At 35.9% G+C, this 17,305-nt stretch overlaps 1 protein-coding gene across 4 annotated transcripts in view; it reads left to right on the top strand.

Annotated features, from left to right (window-relative positions):
* ANKRD28 (ankyrin repeat domain 28) overlaps positions 1-17,305 on the top strand; it is a 120,054-nt gene that overhangs the window by 81,941 nt on the left and 20,808 nt on the right. For all 4 annotated transcript variants that reach the window (XR_001333319.3, XM_074538032.1, XM_074538026.1 and 1 more), the window contains 8 exons: positions 2,582-2,724; positions 3,713-3,925; positions 9,797-9,875; positions 10,292-10,406; positions 10,825-10,907; positions 13,290-13,353; positions 14,668-14,736; positions 16,291-16,431. Coding sequence is in view for 3 of the 4 variants with exons in the window: in XM_074538032.1 (XP_074394133.1) it covers positions 2,582-2,724; positions 3,713-3,925; positions 9,797-9,875; positions 10,292-10,406; positions 10,825-10,907; positions 13,290-13,353; positions 14,668-14,736; positions 16,291-16,431 (907 nt within the window). In the remaining variant the exon portion in view is untranslated. The remainder of the gene's footprint in view (positions 1-2,581; positions 2,725-3,712; positions 3,926-9,796; positions 9,876-10,291; positions 10,407-10,824; positions 10,908-13,289; positions 13,354-14,667; positions 14,737-16,290; positions 16,432-17,305) is intronic.

Below are 17,305 nucleotides of genomic sequence, written 5' to 3'. Positions count from 1 at the left end.
AATGTTCTTCCTTGCCTTTTATCAGACTTGAAAAGAATTGAATGTGCCATTCAATTAGGAAGTGATCATCACAGCAATAATGCTCTTAATTTATTATTTCAAGCTGGATGAGATTGCACTTCAGGTATTTATACCAGTACTTAAAACCTCAGAAGTTAAAGAAAAATCTTCATTATTGATCTAATGTTATTTCAGTATTAGTGTTTTTGATGTACTTATATCTGCAAAGCAGTGTCTGTGACATTCTGTCCAACCACCTTATTGAATGTGGTTATTTGCAAAATTTTGTTGAATGAAACTTGTATGTGAAATTTCAGAGAACTGACAAGAGTCAGTAAGAGGCCAGTGACACCTTTTGCCTTGTGCTTGCCTAGATGAAAAGTCTTCTGTTTTGCAGATAAGCTACATTTATTCCAATTTTAATCAGTGCTATATTGTAGGCTATTTACAGGGAACTCTCTTAATGAAGAGTGTTTGGGCAGGAAAAATGTAGTTTAATTGATGTTGATCTGCCTAAATTTCCCTGTAGACAATAGAGAAGAAAAAGCTTTTGAAAATCTTCAATCAAAGTAAAAATAATTATGACATTCTCCTTCACAATTTAGAGCCATTGTACATTGCTCCAATTGTTTGGAGAAAACCTTAAAAAGTTTTCCACCATGTAAAACTGACCATAAAATAAAGAAGTTATGTTTTTCGTCACTCTGCTATAAATAACTTTCTAGGGTGATGTCCATTGTTTTGCTTCCTTCCTGCTTTTCCCCCGGCTCCATTGCTGTCCGGCTGCAAAGCTGGGACTGAAATGGGCTCACAGTGCTGTGTGCTGGTGTTGCCCTCACTGGTGCACTGGGATGTCTCTGCAGCACTTCTCACATCAAGTTGCTTGCTCTTCCCTTTGAGAGTCTTCCACTGATCGCTGCTTGCCTTTTCAATGCAGGTCAGGGGGTTTTTTGGCTTTTTACTCTCTCTTTGAAGTTTTTTCTGCCGCTGTTCTGTTCGCTGTCTCTATTCCTTTTGCTGCTTTCCATATCTTCTGTACTTCTGTTTCTCCTTGAGGGCTTGTTTTCATTCTTTTCCCCATTGTATTTGGGTAAAAAAGATGAGTATTGTGTTTGCATTTCTCTTTCCCTTCTTTCCTACTATACTGAGATAATTAAGAAGTGAAATTTTGAAGCACTTCACATTGCACTGTTAAAGTCTTATGGCTTTGGTTGGTATAGCTAGGTGAAATGGTGTTCTGTGTACTGTTGGGTAGGCAGCATAAAATAAGTATCAGTGTCTGAGTGTTTATAAAAATAGCTTTGTCTGTATTCCTTTGGGTAGGCACTTCCTATTCAAACTTTTGCAAATTCTCTTAACTGCTTATGAAGCAAAGACCCACACTCTTTATGAAGCACCTAAACTGAAAGGTGGGTTTGATACTTTCTACTTAGATATCTGACTGGATAAGTATAAACAAAAGTATTCCGTGTGCTCCTCACCATTTCTTTAACTAAGGAAAGGATGTCACCTGAAAGGTAAAATAAAGAGTTCTGCATGGGTCAGTTACAAAAGTAAAGCACCAAGTGTATTGTGCTCTGTTAAAGTCATGTATTTCTTTATTCAGCAGTCTTTGTCATGACTATCCGTGTGCTTGCAGTAATTAGTTGTTTGGCAGTTAAATTAACAACAGAGCAGGAATGACAGATGCTTGGCTACCCCATTTTCATGGCTTCTTAGCAGGCAGTGTCACAAGTGCCTGCAAGCAGAGGAGGAGCATGTGGCCATGGAAGGGAAAAGCTCCTTGCCCCTTGCAGCTGGGGCGGGTGCTGGCGCTGGGGTCCCTGGCCCAAAGCTGGCAGTGAGAGCTACTGCCCACCACTGCAGGGTGGGCTCCCTGCCCTCTCTTCTCTTTTCCACCTGGAACCTCCCCCATGCCTTCTTCATTATCCCAACTCTTACTCTTACTCTTCCTTGTACTCTACTTCCATTGTCTTAGGAAAGCAGTTGATGCTTTCAAAAGGCTGCAGTTCCTCAAAGATCGTCTCTGAGTCAGTCTTGAAAACAGAGCTTTACTAAATCCTGTATGATGTGGCTTAACATTTTAAATGCTTTATGGGTAAAGGAAGTTGGATTGGGGGGTATATTTTGATGTAAAAGTAGAATATTTTCTTCTTTTCGTGTTTGCATCAATTTTTCCAAGTTTCTGTAAGATTTAAAAATCTTAATGGGCGTGTTTGGAATTGAGGTGACAGTGGAAGATTGGCAGTCACATTGTCTTGCAAGTTGTTAATGTAAATTTGTGGTCAGTACCTAATAATTACAAAGTTACTTTGTTTCTCTAGTTCTCCAGGATTGTGTTTTGAGTATACAAATTTATTTTTGCAGTGGTTGTTGGTGGGGTGTGTGGAGATGATTATTTTATGTTTCTTTTATAGTTCATGATAGGATTAGAAAACAAGAACAATTTTTTCTTTGCTACATTAGGTCCAAAGGTATAGTTTCTTGATCATGTTAGAACAATTGTAGAATTATGAAGTTTGCAAACTTGTGCTGGTTAATAAAATATGATGCTTCATTTTATTTGTCCTTATTATTTTAGGTCATATTGAAGTTGTGAAATTGCTCGTCACCCATACAGCTGAAGTGACATGCAAAGACAAGAAATCATATACACCCTTACATGCTGCAGCATCTAGTGGGATGATCAGTGTAGTGAAATATCTTCTGGATCTTGGAGTTGATGTAAGGAAAAATAAAATTAAATGGGATATTTTTTTTTGTTTGAAAGACTCTTGTTAGTACCTGTAGCACACAGGTTGGGATATAGTGAAAGTACGTGAAGGAAGATCTCTTGAAATACTACTTTTTCTTTTATAAACCCTCATTTCTCCATTAAAAGAAAACCTCCTTCAGAGCCTTGCAGATTTTGCACAATACTTGGAAAATAAATGTGTATTTAGTGGAGCATTTTGTTTATTTGATATTTCTTGCTCTTAATTCATTGGACTGTGAGTCAGGAAATAGGAATTCCGATCCTAGTTTTGCCACACAATAATTTTTGAAGTGCCACACAATAATTTTTGAAGTGCAGGAAATTAAATGCTTTTGCCTCATTTGGTAAAATATACCTGGAACTGACTTTCCTACATGACATAAATTTTAGATGATACTAAAAATTGTGAGAAACTTCAGTACTGCAGTAAATGAGTCCATATTAATATTGAAATGCAAAACAAATTAAAAGGTTCTGCAGTACCTGCCTGTAGAAGGAGTGTTACCAATAAACTGTGAAACTGTAAGAAATCTACATTGTGAATCATAATCTTAGTCTTGCAAGGCTGGAGATTGCAACTCAAGCTCAATATTGAGGAGTAGATCAGAAATGCAATGCTGTTTTATAGAGGTCTGTGCTGTGCTTTTTGTGTAGCATCTATACAAATTGCCACAGTTGGTATTTTTGGCATGTGTGGCTTCTCTTAGAGTTGCATACAGGAAACTGGTGTGGAGACAATTGGAGGAGGTTGGCTCACTTGTAAAGCAATCATATCTTCCCCAGGACACAGATCTCAATCAACATGCTATATCCAGAACTTGCTTTTAATTTCTGCTTTTGTAGAGTTCCAAACATAATCTCGTGACTTGAGATGTTTCCTTTGTTAGAATTAAGTGCTGCATTAAGTACAGCTTTTTGCCTACTAACTAATCTTGGTATTTTTTTTTTCTCCTATAGATGAATGAGCCAAATGCCTATGGAAATACTCCTCTCCATGTAGCTTGTTACAATGGGCAAGATGTTGTAGTGAATGAACTCATAGACTGTGGTGCTAATGTAAATCAAGTGAATGAGAAGGGGTTCACACCTTTGCACTTCGCTGCTGCATCAACACATGGAGCATTGTGTTTAGAGCTCTTGGTCTGCAATGGAGCAGATGTAAATATAAAGGTAGGTATATCCAAAGCCATCCTTTCACTCTTAAAAATGCTGTACATCCTTATTGGAGGTAGTTTTTTCAAACGTACTTGTTTTGATAACATGGAGAAGTTCCCACTGATAGATGGAGTATTTGTTTGAAAAGTACTGCAGTAAAAATGAGCCAATATTTTGCTTCAAGAATTGATCTGAATCTGGAAACCTCAATGGAATATATTTTATAGCCCAAAAGGATGAAGAAAAATGCCAATAATGTCTGGCCAATCTCAATTACATTTAGATGTCAGAATTCTGTATGCTTTGTTTACCCTGGTCTAGCCATGTAAGTAAGAGCAAATAATGTGAAAAAATGCAAAAGCACATGTTTTTCTTATAAATAAGTAACGTGAACAAAATCAGGGATATTTCAGGGAAATGTGTATGATCTGGCTAATTGCAGGAGCAGTTGAAGAGATGATAATGTAAGATCTTAGAATCTAATCAATCAGGGAGATCGGGGAAGAGTGTATTAAAAATACAAATATGAGTAGATCAGGCCAATGGAAACTCTTAAACAGCTGATGTTTTAATTACTCCAGCAAAATTGTGTGAGCAGAGTCAGTATGCATTTTACATCTTTGTTTGGTCACAAGTCTTTGACTGCACAATATTCCTTAGAATCCAGCCTTGTTGTAGGTAGAGAGATGTAAGACCACCTGGTTTGTATTATGTTGATCTTTACTCTAGTAATGAAAACTTGACTGTGTTCAGAAATATTTAGTGGCAGTATCTGATGTCTTGGCAGGTTTCAGGCTGAGGGAGGTAGGAAATGGGTATATGGAATGAAGAGTCCAAGTGTTCCTTATGGCAAAATGTCTGGTTGCCTGAACTGTCACCCACATGTAGTATGACAGGAATTATCTGTTATTTAATTTCTTGAAAAAAAATGGAAAAGAAACTTGCTTAATAGGTTTATGCTTGAATTTCAGCACAATCTGTGCAGGAGGTGAATATTAGAGTAGCTGACATTTCTGTTAAAAATCTTGGGGTTTGTGGTTCACTTCACGTCAGCAGTGATTTTACAGTGATTGAAGCTGGTTTTCTGCTAACTAATTCCAAAATACAGTTTTATATCTATTGTTAGTACAAAACTCATAGCCAACTGAAAATCTGAGAGTATTTTAAAAATTAACTCTTTGATGTGGAAAATTCCTAAATGAATGTTCCTGCTCACTGTTACATATATTTAGACATACAGCTCATTTAATAAAAATGTGCATAACTCAGTTGTGGAAAAATTCATCACTGAAGTGCCCTGCAGAAGTAAGGAGCTGTGTTATAGGGTTTATTGCCAACTTGTCCTAAAATATCCAGGTCACAGTCCATTTATTTTTGTTGCCAGCTTTCTGCTCTGCCTAATGTCCCAGGCTGCATATGACTGAGTGTTCAGTGTTACAGGGCTGGCTGACTTTTGTCCTACATTCTTGAAACATCATTTTTCAGTAAAGTGTGGTCTGCCATGAAAATAATCCCACAGTGTTAAATATACTACTGATTATATTTGTGTGTTACTCACACAAATAAGAGCAAAGGAGAGCTTGGAGCAGCTTCTAGCACCTGAAGGGGGCCTACAAGAGAGCTGGGCAGGGACTTTGTGCAAGGGCATGGTGGGACAAGGGGAAATGGCTTCAGGCTTTGACAGAAGGGTTAGATTAGATATTAGGAAGAAATTCTTTACTGTGAGGGTGGTGAGGCCTTGGAACAGGTTATCCAGGGAAGTTGTGGATGCCCCATCCCTGGAAGGGTTCAATGCCAGGCTGGATGGGGCTTTGAGCTACTTAGTCAAGTGGAACCCTGCCCATGCTAGCAGGGTTGGAACCAGCTGAGGTCCCTTTGAACCCAAACTCTTCTGTGATGCTCTGAAAAATATTGCCAAGCCAAGAATTACTGTTTTTTCTAAATGCAGGGCTGTAAGTGTTCATGATTTTGGGCATATTTCTGATGAAGAATAAAAAAGTGAACAGGGCTCCATTTCAGAAACAGCATTAGCTTTAGCTATGGGTTGGTTGTAATTAAAATGTGCTGATTTTGTACACATCAAAATTATTAAGTGCAAAAAGCAAGTAGGGCCATGTAGGGATTTTAAGCAATTATAGCTTGAAAATAGCATTTATCCCCACTTTCCTCATCAAGGTGTTTCTGTTGTAATTCTGTTAGTAGCATTTCTGTGGATTTGTACCAGTATGACTGAATTTGGCCTGTAAATTTGCACCTGAAAGTGTGAACAGCCTTACTTTGCATAGGAAAACTTATCACTTGCACTGTGCAAAAGTGCAAGAACTGAGGCAAAAGAAAATAATTTTTAAGTCAACTTCTACTTCCCTGGAAAGGCCTATAAAGATAAATCTTGGGTTTAATCAGAAGAGCAATCCCTAAAAAAATAGAATATGTTGTTTAACTAAGAAAGAATTGTACATTTAAAATGAGATGGAATTAGGGTGTTCTTACTAAATATTTATTGAAACCAAGCTGGTTCAGTTTCCAAATACTGAGGCTGGAGTTCAAAATAGTTCTTAAAATGGCTCTTAGATCTATTTTTCATCATAATTATATTGCTTGTGTAGGCTGATTCAATCATTTCCTTCCATGTGCAGCTTTTCCTGTGATTTTAGACGTGAGAGAGTGGATATGGATGGCAGTGTAGGTGCAGGCTGGGCAGTACTATTACAGTGCTTCCTGCTGGGGATGACTGAGTGGGGAGAGCAAAAGGGAAACACTCTTACTCCTGATGGCAGATAGAAGGGAAGTTCTTGTGCATATCTGTGAGTGCTGGCCTCATCTCAAGAAGGGATTATGTAGCAGAAGATAATAGAACAGTAGAAATATGTTATATGCTTTTTATCACCTCTAGACATAATTTCCTACTTGTTTTCATAGCCTTGTCAGTGTCCACTGTAGAACAGTGAATCTTATTAAGTATTGCTCATTACTGCAGCACTCCCTCTTCACTATTCAGGATTTCCATGCATGGAAGAACACATTGAAATGAGTATGTAATGGGACAATATTAATTGTTTTATGGACCTCATTGCTGCTTGAAAATTCAGTGACCTAAATAGAAAATTTTTTTACTTTCATTGGTGGTACTAGAACATAAGAATTGTTGCTAGGGGGAGATTTCATTTGGAGGAATGCTGTGACATGATAGACCCACATTTCCTCTCCCTCAGTGAAGCTCAGTAGTCTGAGTACAGTTAATATGTGAGTAATCACTCAATAAGGCACCTTGTGCTGTGTATTATTTCTGTCTAATAGCAATTACTGTTCTTAGCAAATTTGCTATGATCCAAGTATTTTGTGGATACATTTTCTCTAGTGATAGGAGAGATTTGGGTGATTCCTATTACCACATTTAGCTGAGTTTCAGTGAAGACAACAGAAGTTATCATTAGCCCATAGCTGCCCTGTCATGTGCTGTGATCCTGTCTGATCTCATTAAATCATACAGCTGTAGTTAGCTTGATATTTAGAGAGAAGAACCTAAAGACATAAAGAAAAGGAAATGGAAGCAAAGTTTAGAAGATACCTCCCTGCTTCTGGAGTCCAAGAAATCTTACAGTATCAAGAAATACTGATTTGCTTAATAGAGCATTGATATTTCATTGCTTAAAGAAGTGTTTGGCTACTGGTTCTGGTCCTGTATATCCTTTTCTAGTGTCTTAGAAGGCAATTCTGAATGCAATCCTATACCTGCTTCAACATGGGACTTGTCCTTCATTAAATTTTATACCTGTTCTATGTTTATATGCTGATAGACAATTGCATGTTGTGTTATATCTGGGCTGGAAAGGAACCTGAAGCTGTTAGACATGAGAGAGGCACTCTCATAAAATCCATTGTCTTAGAAATCTGTGTTAGGTGCATTTTTAAGTAAATTTGAATGGAGTAAATCTAAAAATCTCTTATTGTTTGTACTTTGTTTTTTTCATTTATAAGTGGAAAATTATTCTGTAGCTTATTTTGTTGTTCTTTTCAAGATCTTACTGAAGTTTTCTTGTGAGAAAACTTAACCACAGTGCTCTTCAGCTTCTAATACTGTCACCCTAAGTTATTCCTATGTCTTTGTAAGGTGCATTATGAGATCTGTGTTTTTTCAGCTCCATCTTTTTTTTCTTCATTAGCCTTCCTTTGAGATACAGATTTGTTTCATCTAAGCCAGTGAGACTGCAGGCTACTTTACCTGAGTCCTGAAATTCTGTCTGTTACTTCACTAAGCTTATTTTATATGATAATTTTTCTTTAAGTTAATAGATTCTATAGATGCTTCAGGTTAAAGAAGGATAAAAGTGAGGAGAAAAGTCACCAGATGTTTAACAGTTGTTTTAAAGTAATTGGGCACAGATAATTGTAGTGCTTGGAAAAAGAGATGAGAACTGAACTCTAGGGAGAAACATGAAAGAAAACTGGAGCACAGAAGTTGCTTGGAGAAATTGTCACTTATGGTGTGTTTATTTGGCTTTTTCTTAAGGCCTCCAATGACAGAATTAAAATTGTCTAATTCCTCAAGAGGATTTCAACCCCGTATTCTTTGTTTATTTGCATCTCCTATGGATATGTGGATGTTGTCTTCTGGATTATTTATGGTCAAAGAAATCTACTAGCTGGAAGAGCTAGAGATAACTTGGCATTCCTTATCATGTGTTTTATTTCTTTCAACCTAGGTCTGAGAAGACAGTTTCACATAATTGTGCTGTTATGCTGCTCTGGGCAGTGACACAATGAAAAATTCTGTATCCATCCCTAAAAGGGACTTCAGCAGACTTTCAGTATCACATCCATAGAACCATGTCATTTGGTGCCAAAGGGAGAGAAAAGATGGGAAGACACTTTTGCATATGACAACAATTTGTCATGTTTCAAACACATGTTTGACATGTGTTCATATCATATGTTCCCCTGCCATATTTGTCTGATTTAACTGTGTATTTTGTGAGCCTTTCATACTCTTCAAAGCCATCATTGAACATACAGATGCAGTATGCATGTGCATACTGCACTCAAGGGTCCTTTGATTTTCTGTGTCATGTTTGAAATTTTTTGAGTGCATGTGTAGGAACTTTTTTTTTCTGCAGTAAAGCTTTCCCATTACCTGTGACAAGTATGAAGGGAACATCATTCCAAAATAATAGCAACAGTGGAAATGGTGCTTTGAGCTGTTAAAAAGTGAAGTTTCCTTATGTGTTACTGTTAGCCTGCTTCAAGGATGTCTTTACTGGGTGAAAGACTAAGGGCACATTCAAAATGTGCATTTCAAATGTGTACTACCTAGTAGGGTTGAATAGTTCTACCCTAGGATTACTTATAGTTTATGATAAATTGCTTACCAACATCACTTTGCAGAAATTTCTAGGAAACACATGAGCTTTGTAATGTGTTGTCTTCTAATATAATGTGTAAACCCCTCTAGTAAATACAGCTACTTTTTTTCAAGAAACAAGCTTAAAGCATTGTTTTATTTTACCCTTGGGGAGGGGAGGGGTTGGACATAGACTTGTTGCTGAAATTGTGTGCTGTCATCATCCTCTTGAGAGTTATCTTGGGGACAGAAGTGTGAGTGAGTGAGTGGGCACCCCTGAGTTGTCACTGACAGCTGGAAGAGCAGCTAAGAGCAGAACTAAGAGCAGCTCTTGTGAAAATCTTGCCATGTCATGCTGAACTTGTCATTGCCAGCATCTGTGTGGCAAAGTGCATAGAAACAATTTAAAGGATGGAGTGTAGGGAGAAAAGAAGAAAGAAATTTCCTTTTTGTTGGGTTTCTTTTTTTTTTTTTTTTTTTTTTTTGGTCAGAACTGATTATTACTGTTACTGGCAATAAGTAACAGCATTTCTTTTTTTCTTTTCCAGAGTAAAGATGGGAAAACACCTTTGCACATGACAGCAATCCATGGTAGATTTTCAAGATCCCAAACCATCATTCAAAATGGTAAAAAGGGGGAGGGAGTATTTTTGCCATAAGCTTTCCATTTTGGATGTTTTCGTCCTCTTATGTTGGTAACAACATGCTGAATTTTTTTCGTGTCCAGTAATAGTGGTGGAGTCTGGCATATCTGTTTATAAAGTTTGATAAGTTACACTGATGAACCATTTCTTTTTAAGAATGCAGCAATATGTATAGAGATTTGTTTTCCATAACCCAGGTTATTTTCCATTATCCAGTTTGTCCCATAAGGTTACATAAGAAAATGCTTTTCTCTACCACTGAAATCTGTATAAGTTTTAAATTCAAACTGTTTTAGTCACTGACAATAATGTTACTTAAATGATTATCGGTCCCATTTTTCTAACAAAGTATCTGAATGCCTGGATATACCCTTACTTAGTAATTACTCTTTATTATAGGAGCTGAAATAGACTGTGAAGATAAGAATGGAAATACCCCTTTGCACATAGCAGCTAGATATGGCCACGAGCTATTAATCAACACTCTGATCACGAGTGGTGCTGACACTGCAAAGTAGGTAACTTTATTGACATGAATGCAAGCTGACATAATTTACAAGTGTATTTATTAGGTTAACAGAACTAGTGCAATTTTTATTATCATCTTCAACTTGCACTAGGAAATACTTTGTTTATTATGCTGTACTATACTTGTAAGTAGCTAGTCAGTATATCACAATTTGTACCAAAACTAAGAGAAATAGAGTTTTCTGTAATGTATTTGAAATAAAAGCTCTGAAAGTTTTAATAGGCTGTTGCACTGATAATGCATGCTGATAGCTTGGAAAGAAGTGTTTAAAATGTGAAGTTAGCTCAGTATTCTAATGAGGTGGTTTGCTGAACCCACCATTCATGTGCACTTTGGCACACAATCATGTTTGTTTTATTTTAACTGTAATGAAACTGTGATACCTGATTATGGTGTATCTTAGGCGGGGTATACATGGGATGTTTCCTCTCCATTTGGCAGCATTAAGTGGATTTTCAGACTGCTGCAGAAAGCTCCTCTCATCAGGTAGGACACTCTCTTAAATTCTTACAAGGTGCTTTGTACTTCATTGTGTGTTTCACAGAATAGCTTTTCATTAAGTCTTAATTTAGTGATGCATAGAAATCCTCATAGTTTACTAGTACATTGGGGCCAATGCTTGTTTTTTAAGGGACAGTCCATAGTTAAAGTGAATGCAAACTTTTGCAGATATAAGTTTTAAAAAAAGTCCAGATTTTAATAATACATTTATAATTTCTTTAATATTGTGTTTGTGCATTTTGAGTTGGCCACAGAGGGGGGATGGCTGGTTTAGACCATAATGAAACTTCAAGGAGAAAGATTGATAATATTTTTTATTAATTTATGGACCATCCAATTTCCATTCCATGATGTCTTTAGCTTAATACAGATCAGTCTATTCCCATCTGTTCCTGTAGTGGGCACCTAATAACTCTGAAGACTCTGTGGACTGCTATATTAAGAAACTATTGCATTGGTATTGTGTTGTTAACCAAATGCAATGCAAACTGCACTTTTCTTTTGATGTTTGACTCCTCCTCTTCCTCCCTGAAGATGTGGTTGTTGGAAGGTCATTACTTCTCTTGTTGGCCAGAATCTTAGGTGAATTCTGAGCTCTTTGAACCAGTACAATTCTGAGAAAGTAGATTTATCCAAATGAAGCTTCTGGAACAGAAGAATAAGAATAAACTAAATGGTTCTGTACTAATCTGAAGACACTTAATGTTTTTTGAAAAAAAAGATAAGTGGAAAGGAGAGAATTGGGGAAAAGGAAGCATAAGAAATTCCCCAGCTTTATACTGTTTGTTAGGGAAGCCTGGGAGAAGAACTAGAGGAATATAACTAAAGCTGCCTACTGGAAAGGTTTTTTATTACTGTCCTGTCATGGGCACACTTGCAAGGATTCACTTCAGGAAAGAATTGTCCAATAGTTGACAATATTTCAATTGGATGTGTTCAAAATGAGGGACACTGGCTCTTTCTCCTTCCAGCACGTGCTGTGGTGCTGGCTGTGCCTGTCCTGGAGGTTCAGTAAGGAACCATGACAAAGGAAATCATGTGGAGGAATTGCAAGTGATATCTGTGCTTTTACATGAATTGAGAAAACTTGGATGCAAATCTAGCCTGGAGCAGATAAGGACTTGAAGAGTATGTTCAGCCTTCAGGCTAGAAAGACTACATACTGCTAAGAGCTTTTAGGATGTGCTCGTGGTGTGGGGATTGCTATGTGCAGACTGTGTGTCCTTTTTGGGCTTGGGAGATGTCTCTTTTATGTAAATTAAAGATCTCTGATTTTCAAATTCATTTATGCTCATGTGCAAACCTTAACAAAATGTCACCAATCTGCCTTGTCCCAGTACTGAATGACATTCAAGTAGTTAGTGATGGCAGACAAGCAACTTAGGGATGTGGAAAGCATCAAAGGCTATTCTTCAACCAAGCTAGTAAACTCTCCTAATTATTTGCTATAGAGCATTCCCTGTTGAAATGGGATAAAAGCATAGTGGTGCATACAAAACCTGTTTTAAGGGATATGGAGTAGGAAAACAGTCTTGAAATAATAGTATTTTTGAATAACATATCTTATGTTGTTCATTATATATGTTGTTGAACAGTTCTTAAAAGGAAAAAAAAAAAAGGCAGCAAAAAACCAGCATTCCCAGGTACCACAAATGGAGATTTAGTAAATAAGTTACATTACACAAGAGCAAAACTCTCATAACAGTGTAATAGTTTTCTCAAACCAAAAATGTAGCTTTGAAGCCTGATTTAAATAGTAATCTTTCTGTCAAAATATATGGGTGGATATGGAATTACACTGCTGATGTTTGTGATCTTGGATTTGAAGTTGCATAGCTGAGCCTTTTCGGAAAGAGAAAACTCCAGTGTTCTGCAAAGAGCTCCTCTGTAATTAGCTGCTATTTGCAGCCATCACTCCAACTCAATAAAGTTCTTTCTTTGGGACTAAAGCACTAGACTCATGGATAAAATTTAAGTACCTCCTATATTTAGTAATACTGACATCCCCAAAATTAATAATCTCTGCAAAACAGTCATGAATTCTAGCATATTCCTGAATTTTCATATGACCTGCATATATCTTATCTTCAATAGTAAATGGCACTGAAAAATAGAATGAGAAGAACACAGCCTCAGTTCAGCTACTTGTCTTTTACCTTACCCCTTTCAGTTTTATTTAAATGCCTGTTTTTCAAAACATTGGAAATAGCAAGGACATGTTTCAAATGAAGTAATATTTAATGCTTGAATGCTCTTTTGCAAATAGCTGTTAAGTTTGCTTAGCAAGCATTTCTCTTAACAGCAGATGACAGCAGTTTTGTGAAAGGTGATGTTACATAATGATTTTACAAAATATTTGCTTTGTAGGTTTTGACATTGACACACCAGATGACTTTGGCAGGACTTGTCTTCATGCAGCTGCAGCTGGAGGGTGTGTAAAAAAGCATTCATGCTTTCATTTTCAGTATTTCTTTTTCAATTGCTGATCATTCTTGTTCTTTTTTTCTATTATCTCCTCTCTGTTTTTCCTGTCCTCTCCCCTTGGAACTTATGTAAACATGAAAATAATTTCAAGAAGGATTCTGTATGCAAACAGAAAATTAATTAACTGTTCAGCTCAATAAGTCATTGCTGGAGTACAGTGTCCGAGTGTCATCAGCCTTACATTAGATTTATATTTGGGGATGAACTGATTCTTTTTTTTTCAATTCCCGTGGATAATAATAAAATTTTTAGAATTTACAGCATTCTAAGATGGCATGCCCACCTCAGATCACTGTGGGACATGACATAGACAACAGCAACTTTGGGAAATTTGTTTTTACCAAAACCATAAATAAAAGGTCAGTCTAAATAAAATAAAAGCAATAATTAAATTCCAGAGTTTAGGTGGATGAAGTAGTCAGAACTACTTGCTCATCACTTGAGTTGTGATCCATATTGATTATTGTTATTGCATTGTAGGTTTTCTATAGCAGCTACTCAAAATTGCCTGGAAGAATTGGGTAATAAATTTCATGATACACTTTGTGGGACACAAGAACTCCATGATATTGATATTTTCATTTTTCTGTTTGAATGTTGTTTAAGTAATACTGTTAAGTAATCATTGTAAGTCAAAAGTACTTGCTAGATACATCCTTGTTGCAAGTGATAGAAGTAAAAAGGCTATCTCTTCATATAAAAACCAAATAATTTGTGACACATTCCCTCACTCATCTTCAGTTTAGGAAAGTTACCCAAAATAGTGTTTAAACAATAAACAACATAGTATATCTATTATGATGATCATATTTTTAATTGAAAATTGATTACATTAAAAAGTAAAATATCTATGTTTCAAGTTACATTTGGGCCTTAAAAAATATGCAGTAAAATCTTGCCTCTGTGCTGGAATCCTGGTAGGAAAAACCTGTGACATGCAGGTGTTATTATTTATTTGTTTATAAGAATTGAATTATTTATTTAATTAGGTTCATGTTTATGTGCCTTATGCATGCCAATTGGTATCAATTAAATTTATATATGTGGTTTTGAAATGATTTATATTCTTTATTGGTTTGGTCCATAAATTATGAAATCTGTTTTACATACAGAAATGTGTATATCAAAAATTCCACATTATAGTTCAGTTCCATTAACCTAACATATGAGATGTTCATGTGTAGTAGTTCTGCTATTTGTAGAGGCCAATATTCATGAAATAAAATTTGCAATCACAAATAATAGTGTATTAATTTAATAGGAATTTGGAGTGCCTAAATCTTCTGCTAAATACTGGTGCAGACTTCAACAAAAAGGACAGATTTGGAAGGTAAGACATTCCAGATTTGTATATTGGAAAGGGCTGTTAAAAGTATTGCAGTAGCAGCTTAGTGATACGTGGCCAAGTCTGGGTTCCAGTTTAAATGTGGTTTTTTGTGATATGATGTCTCTAATAAACTGTGTTTCAGCATATGTTCTCAAAAGTCACAAACATGTTTTGTAATCCTCTTTTGTTAGATAGGCGTTTAGTCTTGTTTATAAAGACTGAATTTCACATTCAACTGTAATTTTTGTGAACCTTCTTTCCTTATAACATGGATCTAATATGTTTAAATTGCTCTCATCCAAAGACATTACTAATGTTTTCCAAAGAATGTATTAGTCAAATCTATACATCTGTGGCTATTTCTAAGCTCTGTTATTAATATACCCAGTATTTTATTATAACTGCTTCACCTTTCTCATTTCACAATATTGATCCCTTTCTGCTTTCCTGTTTGAGCTCTGAGCTCTTTGGAATGACATTAATTTCTATTTTTAGTATATGATTTATTTAAGTTTAGATGGCAGGATCATTACTCATGTAAAATCTCACGTCACATCATGGAAAATATGATTTTCTGGGATGTGAGGAGCAGGAGTAGGACTTAAAGAAAATGTTATGGATCCAAAGTTGTATTTTGTTTTAAATTCCACTTCCATTATTTCCTGAGAAAGGAACAACTATCTGTCACAACTTTTGTCATCGAAAGTTGGGGTTTCCTTTTGGGTTGGATTTTGGTTTGACATTCATGTTATATAGAGGAATTTTTTCAGGAGAAGGAAAATATTAGTTTAAAATGGGAAGAAATGGGAAAATGACATTTTAAGGGAGAGGAAATAGCCTGCCTGTCTCCTCAAAATCAAGATATTTATAGCTGCAGTCTCTTTAAAAATATAAAATGAAATTCTGAGTCATATTGGTCTTTTTAAAATTTTAGTTAAACTGGCATATTTAGAGAATTGTTTATATATTTGAAGCTGGGATAAGTTTTCCCTGAGATTATACATCAGTACTAATATTTCATGGTTTTGATACAAGAAGACAAGGTATATTTAACAGTGCCTCTGCTATGTCAGTATAGATAAAAATAAATAGTAATGTTTTCCTCTCTTAAGCAAAATTGTGCTTTTTTTATTAAAAATGTCTGTTTGTGTAATTGTTGTATTTTATTTGTGCTATATTTAGTTGTTGTGCAGTTTTTGATTTGTCCATATTTTTCCATGTGGCTTAAAATTACTTAACAGAAAATAGGATTTCTAATGTAAACTGGATTTTCCTCTCTAAGTTTACACAAGAAAATTCAAATAAAGCTTCATTTAATATGAAGTTTGTGCATATTTTGGCTGGCAGATAAATCCACTATATATAGTTCAGCATTGTTAAGTGATCCCTAGAAAGTTGCCCTGTTCTTTAGTACTGTGATGATGCATTCTTCACCACAAATACTTACTTAAAAATATAAGGAGGATTTAAGTTTCACTTTATTTTGCTTTTTCTGTCTCTATAATATTATTTTGCTGTTATTTACCATTGTACTTTTTATTTAAATGTGTACTAAAGAACTCCACTCCATTATGCTGCTGCCAATTGTAATTATCAGTGCCTGTTTGCCCTTGTGGGATCTGGAGCTAGTGTGAATGACCTTGATGAGAGGGGTTGTACACCTCTGCACTATGCAGCTGCATCAGACACAGATGGGAAGTAAGTGGCATGCTTTGTCCTAAAGCCTTTCTCATTAGGAACATCTGAGCTGTGAATTTCGTGTGTGTTCTGCCTTCAGATTTGCCAAATGCATTTCTTGTATTTTTAAAGATCAAACTTGACAGAGGTGTGTGCGTTGTATATAAAAGACTTTATGTAACAAATATATCATAGGAAAAAAATGAACAGCAGGAAAATGAATTGTAAGATTTTTATGTCCTATAATGCAGATGTCCTAAATCAGGAATTAATTGGGAATAGAGTTCTTAATCCTATCTGCTGTGTAGTGGTTGGATAAATATCCTTTGTGGGGGTTATTAAGTTGGTTGTGGGCAGTAATTTTCCCTTAAAATCAAATTCTGATGAAACATGGATATTAACTTGATATTTCAATATAAGATGCTTTGTCTATTTGATGTTTGAGTAAATCACAGCTGTAATGCCAAACATGACTATCTTTTGATAGTGCAATTTTTTATTGTGTAGTTACACTTGTATTAATGAAATGCATCCAGAATCTTTCATAAATCCATGATCTCTTGCATGTGTTTATTTTCCAGTGGTTATATTTGACATATGTGTTAATGACTTAAATGCTTATATACAGAGTGTATATAGGTAGCACCAAAGTGATGATGACTTAAGCTGCAGACATTGGATATATTGAGGAGACAAGAAGAGCATCACTTCTTGTGCACACACTCACATATGCAGGCCGTGGTGTGCAGCAGCACATTCCACATACACACAGTGACACCTTCCCTGGAGAAGTGCTGCTTCGTGCCAAATCACCTTTTTTTTGATACAGCACCTTTTAAAGGGTGAGATAGCAATAAGAATGAGGTGGTGTATAACTTAGATTGGGTTTTGAAAG

Source organism: Zonotrichia albicollis, chromosome 1 (assembly GCF_047830755.1).
Source record: "Zonotrichia albicollis isolate bZonAlb1 chromosome 1, bZonAlb1.hap1, whole genome shotgun sequence".
Taxonomy (NCBI): domain Eukaryota; kingdom Metazoa; phylum Chordata; class Aves; order Passeriformes; family Passerellidae; genus Zonotrichia; species Zonotrichia albicollis.
This window is presented reverse-complemented; position numbering and strand designations above follow the sequence as displayed.